The 23,937-nt window shown below is 37.0% G+C and overlaps 2 protein-coding genes across 8 annotated transcripts in view; one reads left to right on the forward strand and one right to left on the reverse strand.

The window, feature by feature from the left end:
• Window positions 1-16,626, reverse strand: DBF4 (DBF4 zinc finger). 4 transcript variants are annotated; one of them, XM_054192124.1, is made up of 12 exons: window positions 16,504-16,626; window positions 13,357-13,535; window positions 11,240-11,434; window positions 9,981-10,031; window positions 9,313-9,382; window positions 9,091-9,167; window positions 7,537-7,567; window positions 7,218-7,263; window positions 5,297-5,428; window positions 2,533-2,647; window positions 2,075-2,199; window positions 1-1,243 (listed from the first exon to the last, which is right to left on the reverse strand). In XM_054192124.1, the coding sequence occupies exons 2-12, from the start codon at window positions 13,525-13,527 to the stop codon at window positions 178-180; spliced, it is 2,079 nt and encodes a 692-aa protein (XP_054048099.1). In that variant the 5' UTR covers window positions 13,528-13,535; window positions 16,504-16,626; the 3' UTR covers window positions 1-177. The 4 variants fall into 4 exon arrangements, with proteins under 4 accessions (XP_054048099.1, XP_054048098.1, XP_054048097.1 ...); XM_054192123.1 differs by lacking the exon at window positions 16,504-16,626 and adding an exon at window positions 15,972-16,108 and having other exon boundaries at window positions 13,357-13,532; XM_054192122.1 differs by lacking the exon at window positions 16,504-16,626 and adding an exon at window positions 15,972-16,107 and having other exon boundaries at window positions 7,218-7,260.
• The window catches only part of SLC25A40 (solute carrier family 25 member 40), a 19,611-nt gene continuing 11,874 nt past the window's right edge, over window positions 16,201-23,937 (forward strand). For 2 of the 4 annotated variants that reach the window (XM_054192128.1, XM_054192125.1), the window contains exons 1-7: window positions 16,201-16,327; window positions 17,378-17,504; window positions 17,801-17,919; window positions 19,998-20,057; window positions 21,245-21,351; window positions 21,939-22,006; window positions 23,702-23,826. In XM_054192128.1, coding sequence (XP_054048103.1) covers window positions 17,826-17,919; window positions 19,998-20,057; window positions 21,245-21,351; window positions 21,939-22,006; window positions 23,702-23,826 — 454 coding nt within the window. In that variant the 5' untranslated portion in view covers window positions 16,201-16,327; window positions 17,378-17,504; window positions 17,801-17,825. Of the gene's footprint in view, window positions 16,328-16,648; window positions 16,793-17,377; window positions 17,505-17,800; window positions 17,920-19,997; window positions 20,058-21,244; window positions 21,352-21,938; window positions 22,007-23,701; window positions 23,827-23,937 lie in introns of those variants that run through there. The other 2 variants (XM_054192126.1, XM_054192129.1) reach the window with 2 other exon arrangements.

A 23,937-nucleotide genomic window follows, 5' to 3' on the forward strand; every position in this document is an offset into this window, starting at 1 on the left:
TTTTAGAAAAAAACAAACGCCACCTTAGTTTTATTTTTTATATTTACACATACAGAAGTTTTTGCATTAAAAAACTTGAAAACCCTCTGTACATATAATACAGCAATTAAAGTTTCCATGAATAAAATCTTAAATTTGCAAGTTTATTTGAAAATCATTACATTAAATAAAGCAGCATTAAAATCCAACAAATGGGGATGAGGATGAGGAGGAAAATAATGACCACATAACATTTGTGTTCTGCCCTTCCCATGTATCTTTTATGCTAGTCGAACCTTTGGTCTCAGTGTAACCTGAAAAACCTCCAAATTCTGAGTTTATTTCACTTGTCTGAAATAATTCCAGTAGGGCCTGCACTGGTGAGCTACAAGAACTTCTCTTCTCTTCGGGCACAGACAGTCCATCTGTACACTTTACGCATAACTCCATATTCTGTTTCCGGGTTTCTCTCTTATTTCTTCCCAAGTAAAGCTTCACTTTTCTGCGCAGCTTTCCAGATGGTGAACTATGTGCAGGGCTGGCAGCCGATTCATTAAGTTCTTTGTTTATAGCACTATCAGATACCTCAGCCTCCAGAACTACATTGTGCTGCATCTGTTGATGATTATCACATAAATCACCCTGTTTCTTGACAAATGTAGGATTGGCATCTGTTTTTTTCAAGCATTTCGCTGGTAGAACTACTGCATTATTTAATTTTCGTTTTGTCTGTGATAGGTGTTTGTCTTTTTCACTGAAATCTGTGACTTGTGTATGAGAATATAAAGTACACGTACCTTCCTGAAAACACTGTATGTTCTTTTTATTTACTTCTGGTTCCAGTATTTCTTTACTGAATGGCTCATAAGCTGGAGACAAGTTCTCCGTATATGCTTTGTCATCTTTCTGAGGGGGTGGTTGTACGAAATTTGATGATACAACAGTCTCTCTTAAGTTTGCAGCACAGGAGCAATCCGTTTTAGTATTTTCATCATTATTTCTGAATTTACTTTTTAGTTCTGAAGGTTGTGACTGGTGACAATAAAGAACTGAACAGACAGATCCAGGAACAGGGGTAGGTATTGGCACAGAATTTGGTTGTACTTCTGCAGGCTGGCGATCCAGTTTGAGTGCCCGCATTGCCGCATCCTTCCACGAATAACTTTTCAGTGAAACGCGTTGCTTTTTCAGTCTTTCTTTCAGCTCATCTGCTCTGGTTATCTTTCCAATCATAGGAGAAAAATATCCTGTACTACATTTTGTCCTACAATGAAATTGTTTAAAATTATTAACAAACACTTGAAAGAAACATGGGTAACATAACTCCATATGCAACTGTTTTAAAAATGCAATTGTTTTAAAAATACATGAAGTAATCAGTCTACTATTTCAGTACATGTCAGTTAACAGTGGTATTAAGAACAAAAGAAGCTAATGAATATAACCTAATGACTATAAATACTTCTAAATATTCTATGATATATACACACAAAATTAGCGTAATTATATATGCTTTTCTTGACATAGTATTTCAAGCCTAACCACTCAGTATTTTTAAACCACAAAAGGAATAGAGGCTTGCCTTCATTAGGATATCAGTTGTTTGACTATGCATTTCCTTTGATTTCACCAAGAATATCTATTTATTCAATACTTTTTTTTTTCTTTTAAAAGAAATAAGAAAGTTATTCCTTATCTCCTGACTCATTCGCAAACAAACCAGAACAACCTTGAACTGAATTACTGTTCAAGTAATGAAAACACTGGTGCCTACAGTCCAAGGCATGAAACAAGTCCTTCTCTCCCATTTAAGCTTTTGAGCTATGAAGAAGAAAGGAAAATCTGCTTTCTTTGTCACAGGCAGGACAGAAGCTAAAAGGTTTAGAGTATAGATAGGAAGATCTAGATCAGACTGGGAAAAGTTTTTCCACTGGTAAGGAGATTAGATTAACCAAGGAGGATATCATTTGCTGTTCTTAGGCTACTAAGAACATCAGAAAGCTTTTAGAGCAAGATGTCCAGAATTTCAAAACTAAGTATGTTTGATGTCTTAGCTCACAGAGACTTTAAAATTTAGGTAAAAAGGTTAACTTACCTTTTTATTTTTTTTGCATCATCTTTGTATTCAACAAACTCATAAACAAACTTTGAGATTATATCATCAACAATTTGATACTGTGTGCTTTGTGCAAAATTTCGGTGCTGTTCACTTTCGAGATGCTGGAATTAAAGAAAAAACATGAAACAAATTTAATGCTGCAGCCATGAATACATGAGTCAACAGTATGATATGGAGCAGTAAGTAAATATCATTAATTTATTACCAATGTCTCTCAGGCATGAGCTATTAGTGTCTTCAGCTACCACACAGAGGCAGAAATCAAGAATTAAAACCTTTAAGGGAAAAAAATAGCCACTTGCTGCTTTTTAGGAGATATATTCAGAAATCTTTTAAGGCAAAAAAATACATTACACTAGCAAGTAGAAACCATTGTTGATACCACACTTAAGACATATGACTGTATCAAAGCATATACTTGACATTTCACATACTGTTTGCAGATCTTCATATTTCTTCCCACAACATTCACAATATCCTCTCTTTTTTTTGTCCTTCTGAGGGAGCTGAACGGGAATTCCACAGTCCTTGTCACTATTTATTTTGTTTCTGTTAACATAAAAGATGTATTAATGAGTCTCAAATATGGAGCTGAGCTCTGTACTTTCCTCTCACAGCATGTTCGTTCTTATTCCCCTAACTGAAACAAAAAACAATCACCTCTGTATTTCCCCTCAAACTACTTACATTACATCAGTCAAGAGAAAAATTACACATTAATTAAAAAAAGATTTACTGCAACAAGACAGGCAGACCCAGTGGAACTACATATATGCATAAAGCATCCAGGTTAGTACAGATGTACTACTATCACTGACTCAGAATAAACAATGAAAAAAAAGAAATAAATCACTAAAAAAACCCAACCTCACTTCACAAATCGAAGGACATATTGCAATTCTCTGTACATAGCCAATAAAAGAAAAGTAGGCTTGATAAAATCAAAAATAGAAAAAAAAAAAAGTCTTTAACATCTCATCAACTGCCAGTATTTTTGATGCCAAGGAAACACGCAGCAAAAACACTTGGTCTAACAGATGAACTCTCACTCTTTGGTAAAAGTAAAGAACAGTCGTATTTGTTGGTTCTATGTATATTTTGACTATGCTGACCAAATGCCATTTTGTCCTGTTTTTCTATGTACAGTGGAAACAGTTTTTCTAGGTTTCTAGTGGAAACTTGAGGGAATGAACCCTAAGTTCTTCCTGGAGATTAAAATAAGCGGTTTTCAATAGCTGCTCCATGACCTTCAGAGTCCTCGTCTGGGGAGAGCTAGTTTGCTGCAATTCACTATTAAGCGACCCAAGGATGATATGCTAGCGGTAAAGCAAAACCATCGATCTCTACTTCCCTTTTACTTCAGAGTAAATAGTGCCATCTCCCTGTCTAGCCAAAAATCATTCTGACAGACTTTACCAAGTATCTGCACAGATGTACTCTCAGGACTTTACATCAAAAAATCTCTCCTGAAAAAATCTCTAACTTACAAAGCATAGCAATGTATTGCTCAGCGTAGTAAGTATACACAAGTCTAAATTGGTAGCACCTGCATTTGCTGAGTTCCACAGGATAGACTCCACCTAACTGTCTAGTTTTACTATTACACTCCTCTTTTCACCTTCCATCCTCAGAACTGTAAAAATCACAGAGAATCAGTAAAGCAGGATATTAGCAACAGCATTTATCATCTGAAAATTGAATAATGCCTCAGGTTTTGCCTGACACAGAAGCAAGTAGAATTGGCAACTTAGTTGCAACAAGTTTTTTCATAAATAAAGACAAAACAAGTGAACGCTCCCTTTTCTCTTTCCTGAAACTGACATTCTACACGTTTACCTGCTGAATATGAAATAATCTCCCACCTAAGTATCTCTTTGGCATGTGCCAACCTGAAACATTAAATAGGAATATTCAAACATAACTCCTGAAATTTTTAATATATCATCTTCTTTAATACCTATAAATTAAAGGAAAACTGTCGCCCTCTCTTTTTTTTTTTTTTTTAAGGCTTTAAAAAGAACGGGCCTTTCTAACCCGCTCTGAACAGACAGCATTAGAAATTGTCTTATTGTTTTAAGAGTTGCTGCTCTAGTATAGTTGCTTTGCTTTTTCTGCCACTACATTCATTGCAATTAAAAAATAAAAGAATAAAATTCATCACGGCAACCTCAGCTGAAAACCTCCAGTAATATAATAATGGTGAAGACTGGACAGAACCTGAAGAGGTGGACGCAGACCCTGGTGGAGAAGCTATTTTATAAAGAAAACAAGTATCAAACCTAAATAAGTCTTAGACCATGAGGACTGAAAAGCAGCAAAAGTTACTAGATACAGCAAGTTCCACATATAGCAAAGCTAGCTTTCACCTAATATCTTTCGTCTCCCAGGTGAATCAATTTTAGAAGTCAATGAAAGAATCATTAATACTCCAGATATGCTAGGTAGAAGAAATTCAAAACAATAGTTTGATTCATCAAAAAGACCCACAGATAATTAAGACTCCTAAGTAGCTTCAAATCACAAAATTGATTTACAAAAAGTCCTAACTACATCTGGAATGCTCGAACAGAGGCTAAATGCCAAAACGTATCATATAAACGCTTGCTGCAAGACCAATTTCAATTCTACTGGGCAGTGGCATCCACTGTTCATCTCTGAAGAGTTGAAGCAGTATTTGGAGAGTCTAATTTCTATAAATCAGACTTTATCAACAATGTGCGCTCTTTATTAACAAAGATTTTGCACTGTGACTGAATATCACTTTTAAAAATTTTTTAACTGCCTACTTTGGCATTATACTGACAAATATCAAAAGAAGTCTTAAGAAATCCATTTCCTGTAAAATACTTACTGGATGGCATCCAAGATGAGGACAAAGAAGAAACCAGTGGCAGAAAGGAAAAAAAAAAAAAAAAATCTTATGCTGAGCCACAGTGATAGGAGAAGGCTGCATTTTTTGAAGTATGCATCTGTATGTCCAAAAAAAGGACTAAAGACAGGAGAAAGAGGGTACAGAAAGACAGACAGACACCAACAGTTACAGTGCAGCAAATACATCAGCTAAGACATGGATATTAGTATTAAATATCATACAAAATTAGAAGCAGAGCAATTATTTTCGAAAACAATTACTTTAGAATTATTTTAGAGAACCACCCTCTCCTCTATCCACACATCAATAACAAGTTTTCAACAAACCTTTGCTTATACTGAGTTTGCTTTTGACCAGGAGGATGCTTCTTATCCACCTCAAACGGGCTATACGGTTTCGGAACACAGTAGTTCAGAACAGGAAAACTAGGTAACTGCAGATAAAACGGTCGGTAGTGGCTGTATTAGACAAAACAAGTGCATTAGAACCCTCAGAATGGAAAAAGGAGTTTATAGCACAAACTACAATCAGGTCAAAAATCTTGAAAAAGTGTTTTTCTTTTACATATAACGTACACAGAATGCTAAGTAGATAAACATCCTAGAGTAAGTCATTTCTTCCGTCATATAAACTTGATACTTTCTCAAAATAAGATTTGCCTTGAATTGCCACAGCTGTCTTACACATTCCCTGGAATATGGCTTTCATGCCTATTTATTGTTGAGAGTTGGGTAACCAATAAAACTAAGAAAAATCTGGATGATTGTGCATGTGTGTTCCTGAGAAGTAGTAACAGCAGTTCCTAACATACAATGCATTACATTTTTTTTTTCCATGTTACCATTTTCTTCCTTTTTGACAAGTTTTAAACAATTCACCATTCAAAATATAAAACCTGACCTTTTCATCTGCCAGAAAGACAGCTTTCCCATACAGCATTGAACTTAGAAAGATATCTGAACTAGTAACTGTACCATTGCTCTAATATATTAAAAATGTTTAAAATAGGGCATGCCAAAAGTTCACATACTGAATCATTTGACTGAAATGCCGATGCTAGAGTTCAGTCTCATTTTTTTTTTCCCCACATTGCTATTACAAGCTACACAGGCAGAAGAAAAAGAGCACATCTGGAAAACATAATAGGGACAGCTAAGCATCTTGTTCTGCTTCTGAACTGTTACTTATGTTGCATAAACATTTAAACATTAAAAAACACATGGTTTATGTTACATAAACATTTTAAAGTGTTTCGGGTGTTTGGTACACAGCTACATTCAGAAGTCAAATTCACACATATTTATATACAAATTTCTTGTACTTACAACTGTGTTTGTCCAAATTGTCCCACTACCCTCATGTCCCTCGTACCTATTACACCAACTCACAACGTAAGACCAGGTTTAAAGCTGTTTTCTTAATTCAGGAAAGTGTCAAAGAAATCAGGTCAAAGAATTTGGAGCTTATAAACATCATCATAAAGCAGAAGTTAAGAATATAAGGTGCAAAACATGCTGTGCAGAACTGCACTTTTTTATAATTCATTGTTCTCTCAACTTCTGGCAAACTGGTATTTCCTTACACAACCAGGTCAGATCAATTACAGGACCAGAAAGATGTGAAAATTTTAAAGCCTGAAAATAACAGATTTCATGTGACTGTGGATGTTGAAATCAGATTAATAGCTTTTTTTTTTTGTTCCTTTAAAAAGAAATGATTGAACAGGAAATTAAAACCTAATTTCAATGTATGATTTTAACTGTAACAAATTCCCTTTCCTTACATCTAAACAGTCTCTGCAGGAGATTAATATCATTGAGTTAGGACTACAGGACTGGAATTTAGTTACGAAGTTTTACTGGCCTTTGGGCTATAGAATTTGGATCAATGAAAAGATGTTCAAAGCTTCCAGATTTCCTTTTCATTCATACGGCCCTTATAACGTAACCCAAAGAACCCAATACAAACTGGAGCTATGCATTAACTTTCCACTTCCATAATCTATTACAAATATTCCCTTCTATACTACTACCTGCTCAGTCTCCTTCAGTGGCTAAACATAGATACCTACCCAGAGCATGCAGAGATGAAAATTTTGTCTCTTACTATAAGAGGTCAGTATGTCTGGCACCTAAAGTCAGGAAGTCGAAGGAAACTGACATCTCAAGGCTACTTCCTCAAGCCATACTAAATATTTCTGAATTATTCTGAGACCCACATTATTGAACGCATGAAGAGAACACTTACCGACTTCTATCTTCCACCTTGACAAATGGATTTTTCAGTCTACCTGCTCAAGGGGCAGAAAAGGAAATTACGAGAAATACTTTTCTTCATTCAGAAAGTTACTCCAGTAGCTGAATAAATAAGCAGACACTACTTTAGAACTCATTATGTACATGTTTGTGTCAAACTCTTGGTTTCCATTAAGTTTTTTTACATACAAGTTAGAATACAGCAGCTCACTTGACCAGATGAGAACTGTAGTACATTTTTAACCATTCAGAACATAAGGCAAAATAAAAAAATTTAAATACTTATTGAAAACAAATATTGAAATACTTACTTCTTGACTTTGAAGCAGTACCTTGTTTTCCCTGTTGAAAAAAGAGAGAAGGTATAAAATTCCTGTGAATATTATTCTGCATTTTAATAAAGATTTAGCTGTAGCTAATTTCAAGTTATGAGGGTCTCCCTGTGCTAATCATGACTTCGTACACAGTCACAATAAATTCTGCAGGAAAATAAGCTCATTAGTACTTCAGAAATACAGTGACATGTTTCACAAAGAAATATTTATTTCTACGCTACAAAAGTGTTCTCCTCGAGATGTTTCAATTTATTTTTCCTAAAACCAAAACTAAACAAAACCCCACACAGGTAAATTTATTCACTTACTCTCTTTTGCTCCCCCAAAATACCTTGCCCTGGTTGAAAGCTGATTCTTAAATACGGACAACATTTTTACAACACTTTATAAATGCTAATTAACTACAAGCTGTAAAAAGCCACCAAAACCTGCAGATAGCAACATTCTCCAATTAAAACAATTCTTCTCATTTGAATGGGTTTACACAGGTTGCCTTTATTATTTTTTTTTTTAGCAATGAAGATTAAAAGGAGTATTTTGTCTTCAGAAAAAAAGTAAGGTTTACATTCAAGCATTAACTGTTAGCTGTAATTGGCTCTGGTAAAGGTAGAAACTCCTATTTTATACTACTTGCAAAAAAAACCCGACCTTGCTATCCATGAACACTGATGACGTAGCAGAGGATTTCATGTGGCCTCAATAATTACGCAATACTGCATTCAAAACCAACATAACATACACTAGATGGTATGTTTCCGTTTACTTATCACAGCCCCCTGCCTAGACTAGACAATTGTACAACTTCACGTTTAATTTCAATTACAGAGCAACTGCAGAAGGAGCATACAAGCAGCTAAAATAGTTTCAGTGACTCGCTAGATCATACACTAAAATCTGGAGAAATCGTGATTTTCACATGCCAACTGCACATTATCAGCAGAACAGCTCAAAGATGCATTATACTAGTTCTTTAAAAGACTCGTAAGGAAAAGATGCAGAGTCAAGCAACTGACACAGATTCCTCAGAGATATTTCTTCAGGAAATTTAACTGTGATTCTTCAAAATAGTCCATCAAAAGAAAAGGGTTTCTAATCACTGTGTCATAGGGAAAAATTATACAAGGCAGCTTAACCACAGTCTACACTATATTAAAACCAAGCTACAATTTTCTTATTATTTATTATTTTTGAGGCAGGCAGAATGGAAATTTCAGATCGTTCAGTACTTCTGATTCTTAGATATCCTTTGCAAGAGCAAAGGTCAACACATTATTTAATCAATGCTACTGTGGAATTTATTTTTGAATAATGCTGAAATGTATAGCTAATACTTTCTATTTTCCAAAGATCATTTTTAAATCAATTCTAAAATATACTAGTCTGTGAAAAACTGAACATGAGCAAGACTTTATAAAAATAAAATCTGTAAGTTTCACGGTAGGTAGTATTTAGTACACCTGTGTTTTTTCAGTTAATGAAACATTTTCACAGTTAATGAAGCATTTTCACATATTGCAAAGAATCACTTACCACATCTTTAAAAGAACTCCCTGCTCTTTTGATTAGGTAAAGCTCCTTTTTCTTTTGTTCAATGTAGTTCTTAACATCTGGCAAAAAGAGAGAGAATTGCACTCAGCTGAGTTCATTTTTGTATGTGTGAAGCAATTTGTCATTTTTAATATTTTGAATTCATTAAACGAATAAGCAAATGTTATAAATGCAAGTTAGGCTTCATCAAACAAAAATACTTACCATCGATATGAAGTATCTTCACTCCCCAACTCAAAGCGTTGGATAGTATACTACCAGAGGGGATTAAGTCCTGCAAACAATAAATTATATTAATAATTTTAAGCAATATATGGTAGATTATGTAAAATACAAAGATATTACAACATGTAATATGAAAGCTGAGATTAAAGCACAGATACTTTGCTTCTTGCCAAAAGACTATCGCTCTCCTCAGCTTTTTCCATCTCCACATCACAGCACTTCACCACCAAAAGATTATATTTAACCTTTCATAAAGTCCAAACTGTTTTCTATTGTCACATTTTAGTTTACATATAGTACTACATATATAAAGAGAAAGTACTATATTGTACTATATATACTACATATAGTAACTAAGATTTGAAGACAGTGAATTTATACATTAACTTCATGAGTACCTCTCAAATGCTAGCTGTATCAGCAATCCTGATAAATTATAACACTGGCCACAAGACTCCAGACTTTCAATTTTTCAGGCAGAGAGCATGACCTGACAGTTTTACTTAGGAAAATCCCTCCACTTCTGCCTGAACGTTCCATGAGGGAATTCTCTTTTAGATCACTAAGACCACTCTTACTACTGCTTGTTTTCTAGAAGAGGAAAACCAGAGTTTCTCAAGCACAAATTCATTGATTACTTGGTTTACCTGCTCTTTGATTGCTTTTTCAACTAAGGATTTTCCTCTGCTCATACGTACCTACATTAAAACAGAAACACATTTGTAGCAAGTTAGAACTCACTTCAAAAAAACAGAACGTAAAACAATTTACACTGTTGGTAACAAATACGTATTTTAGCTATGACAGTCTTTTGTTTACTGTACTGCTATTTTTCATTAATTCAGATGTTCCCAACAAGGTTAGTGTTGATACGACTGGAGGGGGGCACAAAACAAACCGAAAAAAAACCCCAAACAACAAGTAGTCATTTTCAGCCAAAGTAGGTCACTGCGTGGCTGAAGTAATGTTGGTGCTGGAACAAAAAAACATGGTGGGAATAATTAGCCAGTGGCACACACCAAAAAATGAGGTTCCGTTAGCTGGACTTGTGCCAAATTAAGCTAACAGTCATCAATATAATAATAGCCGCCATCTTATCCCCATCTTTTCTATCACCAGTGCATCTCCTTTGCACTGCATGCTGTTTGTTGAGCAAGCCTTTACCTGTCCAGGTTATTTGCAAAATGAGGTGATCTCACCTATGCAACTCAAAGACCAGTCCACAGACCGGCCTATAGTCATGTTTTTAGGTAAGCACTCTGTATATAGTACAGCTAATTGTTTCCAGCTGTATTCTGAAAGAACGCAAGACTTGCCCATGTAAGAAACTTCACATAAACCTGCACAAATTCAGATACTAACTGTTCCAATTAATGTGATCTTCTAAAAAAGAGCTCAGAAAAACTTAATATTCATAATGTTTGTTTTTAATTATTTCCTTGAACTACTATCAAAGAGCGCTTCCGTAGATATCTACATTAACAATGTCACAGCAGCCAGATATTAATAGGCTGTGCTGCTAAAGAGACAAGAACCACTGGATGCCATCGCAAGCCTATCCATGTTGATCCAGCTGTCAAACATAACAATGTAAATGTTTAATTATAAATCAGGCATACAGTATTAGAACGGATTTTAGTATAGTCTGCTTATTTGCAGAAAAGGTTCCTTTTTTAATTGGTTTTTGAAACTTTGCTTCATTAGTTGAGTTAGTTAAGTTTAACAAGTTAGCCTGAACTAGTTTAAAAGTTTGACTTATTAAAAAATAAAATAAAATAAAAAAACCCCAAAACCTTATTCACACAAGGAACTGTTGCCATCTTTAGAAAACAAAATAGGAGAAAAATTGTAACAGCGTATCCCATGGGTTGTATCTGATATGCAGTATTATTACTAAGAAACTTACTGTATCTACTATCTTAAATGAACTTCCATCATGTCGATCTTTTCGGTTACTAGGATGAGGTGAACTATTTCCTCCATTACGTGCAGATTCTGGGCTCGGAACAGGAGAAATCTGACCAAGAGCTGGTGCAAATTTTGCCTCCTTTTTATTAGACACCAGATAGCTGATATCTTTACTAAGAAAACTCTCCACTCTCTAAATATAAAGATATAAAGCAAATATTTATTTCAGGACAATAAATCAGTACTCAATTTTACATTGCATACTTCAAAGAAAAGTGAGAAAAATTCTAGAATAATTAAGTTCAAAAACATCGAATTAACAAGAAGCTATTTTTTAAAGATATGGATGACAATTACAGTTGAGCTGTAGTAGCCTCTTACAAGTCACAAATTCTTATTCCAATTTCTTAATTTCATAATCTCTATCAAAAGAGCTTTGCTTTGTTTTGATTATTATAATTCTTGCAACTATCTAGCTGTAATACTTTCCAAATAGAAGAATTCAAATGCTGCATTGAGAATTAACAGAATAATTAAAGGAAAAATCACAGTTTAGATAATTTTATGTAACAAAAATTACATAGAAGTGTTCAGATAAACTGAAAGGCATGTGTACACTTTGCAAGAAGCTATACGTTCACTGAGTTTAGTGATGTATATCACTCAAAATATAGAAAAATTAAAAATTCAGGATAGTTACCATGTTTCACACCTACAGTGTGAACACTTCTCATAAACGTAGAAAACGTCATACAAATATTTTCATACTCAGCAAGACAAAATATATGGTTATCCTATACTTATTCTCTTCCATTTTCCTCCATTCGTTACCAACAGTTGTATGATTATCACCTCTATTTGCCTTGTTACTTATTGCCAGTTTATGTAGCTTAAAATGTTTTCCTCTCCTCCACTACTCAGTATGGGAAGCACAAATGGCACAAGCTTGAAACCATGCCTTCCAATTCTGCTCCAAGTACCATTTTCAGAAATGGCACACACAGAGACAGGCACTTTTGAGTGCACTCCATACAAGTAACAACGAAACACATACAGTAGTTGATCTTGAGGGTGCTGGGCACCTCAGATTTAGGCATTTCATCAGAATAAACCAGTAAAACTTCTTTTCAGTCTTTGATTTGCAACCTTATCTTTCACATATGAATTCCTAAAATTGTGTTATAGATAGAAAGACAAAAGATTGCACGTACTCATTTAATGCCAAATGTAAAGAGATGCATTTAACTTGAAACCTTGTTATTGCTATTCCTTGCCTCTACGATAATTTCAGAGAGCATCTTGATTTATGAGCATCAATTTCGTAAAACTGCTCAGTGCTTCTCTGAAGTCACAGAAGTTTTGCCAAAGCAACACTGAGAATAGCTAACAATTTAAGCTGATCCCCCTTGCTTCTGTGGTTAAAGGGGGTTTAATACTTTAACTGCCAAGATTCCCCTACACTAATTCAAAATATTCAACTTTAAAGTGGATTGAGCAATTGCATTGCTTGTGTGTTACTACGTTATCCTCTGCTTGCTTGTATCAAAGTGTTTCTTCCATACAGAATAGTGAATTAGGAAAAAAAAAACCCAAACTATTAAGATGCTTACAAAACTTATGATTTAAATAAGAGTATTTAAAAATAATACTCATTAACATACTCTGTGCAGAAAGTACTTAATGAAGCTACTGACGTTTAGGAAGCATATACAAAACACTTCCTCTAATCTCTTCCAGGTTCAGATGAACAACTTTAGTTGTAACACATAAATCTGTCAACATAGTCAGAAGCAGCAGAAAAAAACCCAAACACCTCTAACAATGAAACTTACTAAATTTGGATAAAATTTTAAGAAAATGAATAATCAACTGAAAACAAACCTTTATAATAAAACACTTTTGTTACAATTAGTAAAGCAGCTTCTAGCAAAACCACACAAAATAGTTTGTTGATAAGCTAATTGTACTAAACATTAAGACAAAAGTAAAAAAAATAAAATCCCATCGTACAAAATACAAACAACATTAAAACGCAGTCACAAAGAACATGGGAACGGCATTGCACATGCGCAGATTTTCTTCTAGTTTCATAAAGGTCTCTGTTCATTAACTTACCCCTCCCAGTTCTTTAAGGTCCTTTCCTATTTTTTCAGAGACCACATTTGATGGAATATCAAGGTAAAACACCTTCCCAGTGAGTGGCTTATATTTAAGTTTCTCTGGTTTTCCTGTATCTCTTTTCACATTCTTCAGAGAAGATCTTATCTTTTCTGTTTTTGCTCGCATTCCATCTGCTGCAAAAAGAAAAGAGAATTTAAATAGGACTGTGTTTTATGAACTGTGTTTATTTTTTTCTTTTCAAAAAGGAAAATTCCAAAATTACAGAAACGGACGAGGCAAGCTTCTATGCAATATAGGACTTTTAAAAAATAGCTGTATGTTAAACATGTCAAAACCAAGACATTAATAGTAATACCACATATAGCCCTTAACAGTTTCTTCTTAAAATTGTATCCTAAAATGGATTATTTATTTCAGTTGCTGTGCAATGCCACCAGTTTTCTCACCCAGTTTGGCAAGTATTTGCTATTTCTGTACCACTACTTGTACCGTCACAAGAACACCATTTTACAACAGAATCTGCCTCTCTCCCTTATTCATCTGAAACAAAAAGGATTCATATAGACTCATTAGAACAAGAAACCTTCAAAAGTAACTGAAACGACAAAAAATACAAGACCTAATCTGAATTTTGAGCACCCACCTGAGATGCAGGAAAACTAAGCTTAAAGTTCAGAACTATTCTAGTTACGGCTACTCTTTCTGTCCCAGTGAATTTTTACTCTAAAACTAAGAAACCGCATACAACTAAACTCTGCTGATGAACTTTCCTGATGCTCAACACAGAGCTATCTGCACAGGCCTAACTCTTAGACTAGATATCTAAATAAGCAAATACAAAAAGTTCAGTCTGGCTGAGAAATAAGCCTCATTTCTCAAGGGAAATCTTGGAGCGTGTCAGAGCTAAAAGAACATCAGCTCAATACTGGGTAGCAATCAAAAAGGAAAATAATTGCTAAAAACCAGAAAAGAAAATGGGTAATTTTATTATGCCGCTTCATAAATCCAGGACTCAGTTACATCTTAAATACAGCCTGCAAAAGAGTAACAAGGATGAAGAACGACCTTGTAGATTAAGACTTTGTCAGTCTGTAAAATAAATGATTTAGGGGGAAAAAGAATACAGATATACAAAATCAAGAAGAACATAAGAGAGAATGGGTAAACAGCCTGTTCTAGCAGAAGAGCTATGGGGCACCAAACAAAACCAGGAATCAAGTACAAAATGAAAAACAGGAACTGACTCTCTATGCAACAGGGCAGCCCCATGTAGCTTACCCCTAAGAATGCTGTCAATACTAAGATGTGATTTCTAGGGGAGGCTGTACAAGTACGAGGAAGAGGAATATTTTGAGGGGTCCTGAATGCACAGAAGTGCAACCCATGAAGTCCCTGTAGCTAAACATAGCTGGCAACTAGAATAATATTATTAGATGAAAGTAATTATACCTTCTCTGCTCTTAGATACTTCCACAGGAATCCATTTACAACCAATGACAGAGACAGAATCATCCAAGAATCACACATCATTAGTTTTACATTGTCTTTCCTTCCTCAGTGACTGACATGCTACTCCTGGTTGCTTCTCTTCTGGAGAAGCTCAAAACAGACAATGGGGGCTGCTGCAGGAAGTGAGCAGGCCTCTTCTGGAGACAAAAAGCCAACAGGCAAACCAGTCCCTCTGTTATGTATTCTCTGGAAGACCCTGAACCAGTCTTAGATGGGAGAGGGAGCAGAACCACCACTCACACTGCAAGCTTCTGTAAGCAATGGTTATGAACACACATAAACGAAGCAGGAAGAGCAATCAGCTTTGTAGAATCTAGGAGACCAAAAGAGAGAAATAAGAAAGCGAGGAGGCTTAGGACAGTGAAACTGATCCAGAATCTAAACAAAAAAATGGGGATGATACACAGGTGTGCATGTGAAATTCCGTAGCTGACCAGGGATCAAATATGGTGTTATACCCAGCACACACACGTGATGGTCAGGGCAGCTCAAAAATTGATATGCTAAATAGAGGAATTAATATTGGAAAATACACATTAAGCTTCTTAGGGATAATCAAAAGTTTGGAGTGAGTTAGCAGTACTGCAACAGCAGTAAAGGCTCTCTCTCTCTCCCTTGTAAAGAGACCGCATTTTAATACCCTGGGCCTAACGTGCCCGGGAGTTCCCTCTCCCAGCGCACCACCCTGGTTCCCGGTACCAGCACAGCCCGGCTGGGGCAGTTCACACGGCAGCGGCCTACCGAATTTCGGCGTCCCTACTGCCTCCTTTGCACCGCAAGCACCTTGTAAAACAGAACAAGTCAGCCAGCTACCTTGTTTTAGTTACGCACTTTTACGTTTGGCTCCCCAAACCCCGCAAAGGTTGTGCCGTCGGGTGCACAAAGCCAGCCCGAGCCGTGCTTACCCGCCGGCCTGAGAGAGGCAGGAGGCCCCGACCCGGCACCGGGCTGACGGCGGTGGCTCCCAACGAGAGCCACGGAGGCGGCACCGGCACGAGGCCGCGACTGGAAGCCACCCCACTGAAAGCACGGAACCCCCCCTACGCCGAGCCGGGACGCGGCAGCTCCCCCCCGGGCCGTCCCAGCCACCCGCCGCTTACGGGGACGAGCTCCTTTGTCGCCGGCCTCCGCAGCGCTCGGTTTCATCTTCCCGCGGAGTCACATCCTCCTCTCCACCCGCCGGCCGACCTGCGCCCGGGGTTCGGCAGGGCCGCTCAGCTCCCCTCCACCGGCGGCTCCAAGCCCTCCCTTCCCGCCGGGCTCCCGGCCCTCTCCGCCGCCGGGGCCGGCGCGGAGCTCCGAGCGGTGCCGCGCCTGACCTCCCCTCACCGGGCTTTCCCGCCTCCGCCGGCCCCGGCCCCGGCCCGCCGCGCGGGGCCTCACTCCTCCTTCTCCTCCTCCCGCAGCGCGGCGCCCGCCGCCGACAGCGTTCCACCAACGGCCAGGCCGAGGGGCGGTAGGGCGCGGGCAGGCGGGGGCCGAGCGCTGGGGGCGGAGGGAGGAGCGCGGCGGCGTGAGGGGCGCGGAGCTGCGAAGGGAAGGGGACGAGGGGGCGGAAGGAAAAGGGGTCCCTCGGTGTGGGGGGCCGTTGCTGTGGGAGGCGGGGAGAGGGGCGCCGCCTCCCTCCCTCACCTCAGGGGCCGGGCGGGCCGGTGGGTGCCCTCCTCAGCAGGAATCTAGGGGAAGAGCCTCTCCGCTCGGCTCCGGCAAGGTGGGGAAGGGCCTTCCGAGGAGCAACTACCCGGTTCGGCGAGCTGCCGGTCCGCAGGCTCCCTCCTCCCCGCCCCGGGCGATCCCCGGCTCAAGGGCAGGGCAGATGGCGGGCCCGGCTTCACCCCCCGCGGCCGCGCCGGGGCTGGGGGGGGGCCTGCCTGAGGAAGCTCCGCGCTGCCATTGCTTTGCCTCTGGAGATCACAGCCCGGTTGCTGCATATAAACGGATGATATATGCTGTTCTGGAAAGTGGTTTTGTTATAAAATAACTTAAAAATTATATTAAAAAATACTTCCCCCCCCCAAATCAGAAGTTGTTAGTATCTGAGAGGCGGATCTTGTTTGATGAAGCACAATCTTCCTTATCTTTTTTTTTGTAACTTAGTAAAAATAGCAAAACATGTTCCTGTAGATCAAATAAAAAGCTTAGATCAATGTAAACTAACAAAAATTACGACTGCACTTATGCACAATGTGCATTTTGAAAGATACACCTTTACTGAGGATTTTATGTCCTGGAATGTTTTTTTTTTTTTATTCTGTCCTGGCTAGTTGCAAATACTGGGAATATATCAGCTCCTTATTTTTAGATACTGTGAGTACATTCCTATGGTTTTGCAAGTTTGCCTGTGCAGCCATGCAGCAGGATTTGTTCAAGGCATTAATACTTAATAGTAGCATTAAAACTAGTCAGTTGCTGTTCATTGCGTGAAGAGCTTGCCAGGGGATATAGTCATCACTAGTTGGCCGTGACTGTTGGATCAAGCAGGAGACCTCTCTGGATTTTCTCACAGGAATGACAGAAGCGAGAGGAGGACTAGATGAATTATTCTGCTGTGCTACAGTTTATGGGCCGCAGGCTGGGAATTCATCTTTGTACGGATTATTTACATGCTCCTAAACCCTTTGTTTCAGAAAGAGGTAATACATGTTAAATATTTAATGTGGTTTACAAAAAAATATAAACATTGTAATTCATGTAAGAACAATTTGAATGATTTATTGTCATTTCAAAAACTTAGATTATTTACAAAACATGGCACAAATATTCTAATTTCAAAAAATTACAGAGATGCTTGTATGCCAATAGAAAACTAATATTTACATTTTTGCTCCTTATACATAACGTATTAATGAAAATTAAAGATATTTTTTCCTTTGATTTTTCTGCAAGTTTTGAGCATAGTCTTGAAAAATGTTTTTCTGTTCCCTAACAGGTTTTTCTTCTCCAGAGATAAAGCCATGGCTGAAATGAGTGACAGCAATTTAGATAAACCAACCATTATTCAGCAAGCAATAGCCTCTTGTTGTGGAGCTATAATTACATCATTATTTGGTAAGGCAAACTATCAAGCTTGCCACAGAGAGAATCTTTGCAAAGTCATTACTCTTCAGTTTGACTCAGCATGATGTCTGCATATATATGGGCTATAAATTTCCACTAATACGTTAAACAAGGATCTTTTTGGATAGTTTTCTCTTTTTTTTTTTTGTATTTTAACACTGTGGTTAGTTGAAATCTTTTCTGTCCCTGATAATCTTTAATCATTTTTGAAAATAAGAATAATTTTATTAACTTTTAATTTCTATGTCTTTTTTTCTCTTGGTGTAGTAATTCATTGCTTGCTTTCTGCAAGAAACAAAATTAATAACAAAAATTAATTTCCATACTTCCCGCTGCTTAAAAAATAGATTTTATATTAAAGTCTACTTTACAGTACAAGACACAAATCCCGAAAGGCTGGCCCCTGTGAGATATCCCCTTCATGTTACCACTTCAGTAGTAATATTAATTTATTCTGCTGTGATGTCTTACACTGTCAAAGCCATTTATTGTTTGGGTTTTTTTTCTCCCTGAACATTGCTTTTAAGGATAGCTTTTTGTTAGTCTTTTAAACTTCTGGATAGTCTGTGGAATTCATCTTCTGCTTCATATTCAGTCATCTCACTCAGGACCTCCTCCCCCATGCGTATCTAAGGAGGCATTGGTTGGTTAGATTCAGCACTTCATGTCCCTTGGAGTTCTCCAAGCTCATTAGCTTATACATCACATTTCAGTTGCTTTTTGGCTTAGCTAGCCGTTCTGACCTTTAACACAGATTATGCTGCACAATAATATGCAGTTTTCTAAACATTATTTTGCCCCCACAAAATTTCGAAATTTTTACAAAACAGGATCTTACCAGGAACCTGTCAAATTCATAGTCTTTTCGTTCTGCCTTTTTACCATGTGTTCTGTGATGTTAGATAAAGTAGCAAGCAAAGCTACATCAGACCTGTGGAATTACCAACATGGATTTCAACTGTGTGTACACAGGATTCTAGAACAGTGTAAGGTGTTGGTATTTGAGACCTCATGAGGTACAGGAGACTGGCACCTTTCTGAAGTGACAGCTGGGAGACGATGCAGAATATGTGCAAGTGGCTAAAATGCTGCTGGATGCCAAACTTTAAGCCACTGAATTGAGCTGCAGGAATCACAATTAGATCCCTGCATTTAGATATGGAAATGTGAGCTGAGTATTCAACCTCCTATTAGTCAGCTGAGAGGCACCAGTAGAGAGCTAAGGTGCAAGTCTGTTGCCTGTGCATAGGAATGTGTTCAGTGAGACGACGTAGATATTTGACTTAGCCTCTAGCTGCTGCTTAGTAAGTAAGGCTGTAGAGCCTGTATCATTTCTGTCAACTGTGTAGGTATTTTGGATACCTTAGAGATTCAGATGGCACTAGCTGCTTGTATGTAGGCAACTGAGTTGAGCCCTCAGTCAGTATAATCAGTAGAGGCTGGTCCAGCTGACCAGCCACTGCAGTGTTCAGCATGTCTAGGCCCGTAATAATTTTAAGGGCTGGAGGGGAAGCACTGAAATGTTCACTAAACCTTCACTTAACTTTTCAACAACTCTGAAGTTTTAGATCTTGTCTACATACAGCACAGAAGGAAAGTACGTCATGAGTTTAACATTTTTCTTTTGAACATCAGTATTGCGATCAGTTTATTGGAAAAGAATAAACACATGAAAAATGCTGTATATTTTATGTGCTTGAGACCAAAATCTGATATCGTATGCCTTGTGGTATACCATTTATAAAAGATTAGCAGCACAGCAAAACAGTACAAGTTTTAGCACTTTCAGAGAAGATGACACAATGGTTTTTGGATGAGCTTTGTGTATCTCTAATACTTGTTGTCTGTGCAACTGTTAGTAAATTAGAAAAGATACCTATGGTCACTTGCAAACCATATGGGATTTGTAATTCTCCTTTTTTACCTCTGTCTGATAACATTGTGAAACAGGTCTCTTTTTTTTCCTTCTGGAAAAAAAAAAGTCATAGAAATTCATGGTAAGGCATCTGTACACTTGTACCTTTTCGAGGCATGCAGGGTGCTTCTAAATGACTTCTGTTTCATTTTAGTAACTCCTCTTGATGTTATCAAAACTCGACTGCAAGCCCAAACCAATCCATTCTCCAAAGGTAAATAAATGTGTATTGTAATGGAGGATACAGTTTGCTTTTTGCTGTTGTACTTAGCTAATAGTTGTCATAATGCTGAGCTACAGAATGTTTTTTTTTTGTTTTGCAATAGTTATATTTGTTTCTTCAGCGTAAGTGGGGGGGAAAGAGCAACACAGCAGTATATATTGAAATTGCTAAAGACAGAATGTGCTAGTGAACAGACACAGGTGGAAAAAATAATCCCATAAATACATACTATTTTAAACAGGGTTTTTTTCTGTCTGTCTTAGTATTTTCATTGTGTCAGAAGGTACAACTATTACTGAGTTGAGTTTTTAAAAAAAGCTATTATAAATAACTGAATATTTCATCAGAGGGCTTATGGGATCAGGATGCTATATCAAAGTTCATCTCCTCCATAACCCAGAGACTTTTGAAAAAGAGTGGTAAGTCTTACCTAAGCCACTTGCCACTTGGGTTCTAAATAGATGAAGACATTGTGCACTCAAAGATATGCAAATGATTCCTACTATTAGTTGTAATTAATAAATGAGATTCAAAAGGAAAGGAGATGACTGGTGCTCTATGTCGTATGTGGAGATGAATATTTGCAGTCACGCTTGCTGTAAATCAGGAAACATACTTGTGCCTTCTATCCTTTTTTTTATAGTAAATTCTAAACCCTTCAGAAATCTGAAAATGTAAAGCTCAAAGTATGTTTTTGTAATGGCAATAATATTTTATCAAACAGGTTAAAAGTACATGATGTAGAAGAAATGAAAAACAAGTAGAGAGGATGATCTGGTATGAATACAGTCTGACCTAAGACATAATGCCTCCACTTGTAATGTGGATGCTGAGGATACTTAATAAAAGATTTAAAAGTCTGAAAGATGTTCACATATTTACATACAATAGTGACATTCAGGTCTTGTGTTCTTTTTAGCCTTGAGCAGATAGTAGTATAACATAAACATGTTCCCTGGAGCCTGTGAGGGCAGTTTCATTTAGTTTGGCACTCTGAGGAGTACATTTGTTCCCTTTTTCCTTTTACCTAATTTGTCATCATTGACTTTCCAAAATTATTTTGCCCCTCAGTGTCTCACCAGAAATAAATCTGTGTTGCCATTATATCCAATTTGAAACTGCTGCTGAGTAAAAACAATTTTACGCATTAACTATATTCTTATACACCATTTTATTAGGAAAGTGTTTTGTATACTCCAATGGCCTTATGGATCATATATGTGTTTGTGAGAATGGGGACAGCAAAGCATGGTATAAAAAACCTGGGCATTTCAAAGGGACGTTGGTAAGAACATTTTACATTTATATAAAACTGTATGTTAAAAACATTTTTAAGTGGCATACTGGAAATTTATTGTTTGTTTTCAAGTTTTGGTAGAATCTGTTACCATTTCAGAGGGTGTTTGTGTGGTTACACTGTAATTTATATGGTGATTAATGATACCTTCTACTTTTACTCATTGAGAGTTAATTGCTACATGCCTAGAACTTTTGTTATGTATTAAAAAAATATTTTAGTGGATTATTTTAAGAAAGTTTCCACAAGTCGCTGCTATGTTGTATTAGTTCTGAAAATAACTTATTCACAGGGCTGTCAGTTACTGATAAAAACTTGCTACTTTGGTCTTTTAAAGATGGAAGGAAATTCTTAATTTCAGTCATACAAATATTTCTCTTCAGGTCAGTGGAACTATTGGTGTCATTAAATATGATAGCTAGAGTTAGCAGTTTAAAAACTGGGATGTTGCAATGATAAGCCATTTTAGAAACATACGTTTTAATACATTAATTTTATGTTCTGACAGCTAAAATATATTACTGAGTACAAAAGTTTGTAGCTAATTATTGCTCTTTGCCTGGTTGTATTTTTAGGATGCATTTGTGAAAATTATTCAAATAGAGGGAATTAAGTCACTGTGGAGTGGACTTCCCCCAACACTGTAAGTTGAATATTTTTTTTTTTGGTAACATGTTACAAGTTATCATTAAAAGAAAAATTACTTCATTATTTAGACAAATTAGTGTGTTTATTTCTAAGTGATTTTAAAAATTTGGTAAATTCTGAAGTTACAGATAATGATGTAATCAGTTCAGTCAGAAACATCTAGTGACAGTGTAATTTTTGCTACATCTTGAGATTTCTCCTTGCAAGTTCTTTGATATATTCTCAGGAGTTAAGCAGAAAGACTTTTCATTCTGCCTTTTAGAGATGGCATCCTTACTGTACCTGTCCCCTTGATAGCATCATCGAATCATAGGATCGAACTTGATTGTTAGAGAGTGCTAGTGTTTGATAGATAAGTGCTATCTATTAGCTTGTTACTAATGACTTGCAATAAGCAACACAGCTGTTTCCACAGACACTCTAGCGTTACACCTCATTACCTTTACTTAATTTTTTTAAAATATCTAACTAGAATCTTCTTTATTCCAGAGAACTTTTTTGGTTTTTATCCTATCCAACATTGTCACGGGAAACAGATCATTCATTTTGTCTCTACAAGAACAATTTATGTATTTAAACACTGTCATCAGATCTCTTCCTGCTCTTCTCTTTAGGCTAAACACCACCCAAGTGTTTTATCTTTTTATTTATATTAACCTGATACAGGTAGTAATTAATACCTCTATCATTATGTCCTCCTCCATAAACAGTCCAAGAAAGTGATCAAATCTAACATGTATATTGAAGTTGTATTCTTGTAAGACACAAAGTATTGCCCAGTGGGACAGCACTGGTACATTTTTGATTTGCAGTGCTCAGTATATAGGCACAAAAAAAGGAAAGCATGGTGGAGCTCAGGCCTTGTTATTTATCCTGCAGCATGTGGCAATTTCAGTATGTAAATCTTTAGGCCTAACTGAACTAAGAGGTCTGTATTTCAGCCATGACAGAGAGGTTTTTCCTTCAACTCGTGTTCTGTACTCCAGCAGAGAAGAACCAGCTTCTTGACTGGAGAGAGGTATACAGTTTTTAAAAGAAAATCTATATTATGGCATGTTGGTTTTCCAAGCATGGGAGTCTTCACTGTTTTTTGGTAATGATGGTACATGCTGTATTGGCACAGACATAACGCAGAAATGTAATTGCCATTTTATAGTAAGGTGTGGTGTGTTACCCCTACGCTGAATGATTATAAGATCTAGCTGCTGTTAATTATAGTCTGTACTATGCTGGAATGGAAAAAGCTTATATTTACTCATCCCACATTGTCTTTCAAGTAGTGAGAATTTTAAGTGTTGATTAAGATAGAGAAAATACTCTCCAATTGTTAAATGAATAAAACATTAAGGTTAGTAGCTACTTCCATAATGCTTTGTTTGGTTGCATCATATTCAGATCTTTCAATTCCATTCCTTTATCAAAATAGTTCTGAAGCTGACATAAAATAGATTTTGACTGAGATAATCCACCAGCATTGCACTTATATTTTTTCCTAATGAAATGAAAAACTAGAAAACTGGGAAATCCATGAATTTGAAACTCTGAACTAGAGGCAGTGCTTTTTCTTCATCCGTAACACATAGCTGGAGATTTAACTTTTCCTTATTTAAGCAAAATATCCCTACAGGATGGTTGACTTTATGCTCCTGCTTTCCTCGTATTAATTTAGATTCCCTCTCTTATATTTTAGAATAATGGCACTTCCTACCACAGTAATCTATTTTACCTGCTATGACCAACTGAGTGAAGCTCTGAAATCTAGACTAGGAAAGGATGATGAACACATTCCAGTTCTTGCAGGTTCCTTAAGCAGATGTAAGTTGTCATCTGTTAAAGAGAAAACTGAAATAAAATACCTGAATACCTGTATGCTGTTTTCTTGTTTTGTTTTGTTTTTAAAGTAAATTTGCTGTGGCTTTAAATGGG

Source organism: Rissa tridactyla, chromosome 2 (assembly GCF_028500815.1).
Source record: "Rissa tridactyla isolate bRisTri1 chromosome 2, bRisTri1.patW.cur.20221130, whole genome shotgun sequence".
NCBI lineage: Eukaryota > Metazoa > Chordata > Aves > Charadriiformes > Laridae > Rissa > Rissa tridactyla.

Coding starts and splice junctions, on each gene's coding strand:
- DBF4 (XM_054192121.1), bottom strand. CDS start 16,017: ATGAAACCGAGCGCTGCGGAGGCCGGCGACAAAGGAGCTCGTCCCC. Junction 5,429..7,217: donor AAGGTGGAAGATAGAAGTCG/GTAAGTGTTCTC, acceptor TGTCTAATACAG/CCACTACCGACCGTTTTATC. Junction 2,648..5,296: donor CAAACTCAGTATAAGCAAAG/GTTTGTTGAAAA, acceptor TTATGTTAACAG/AAACAAAATAAATAGTGACA.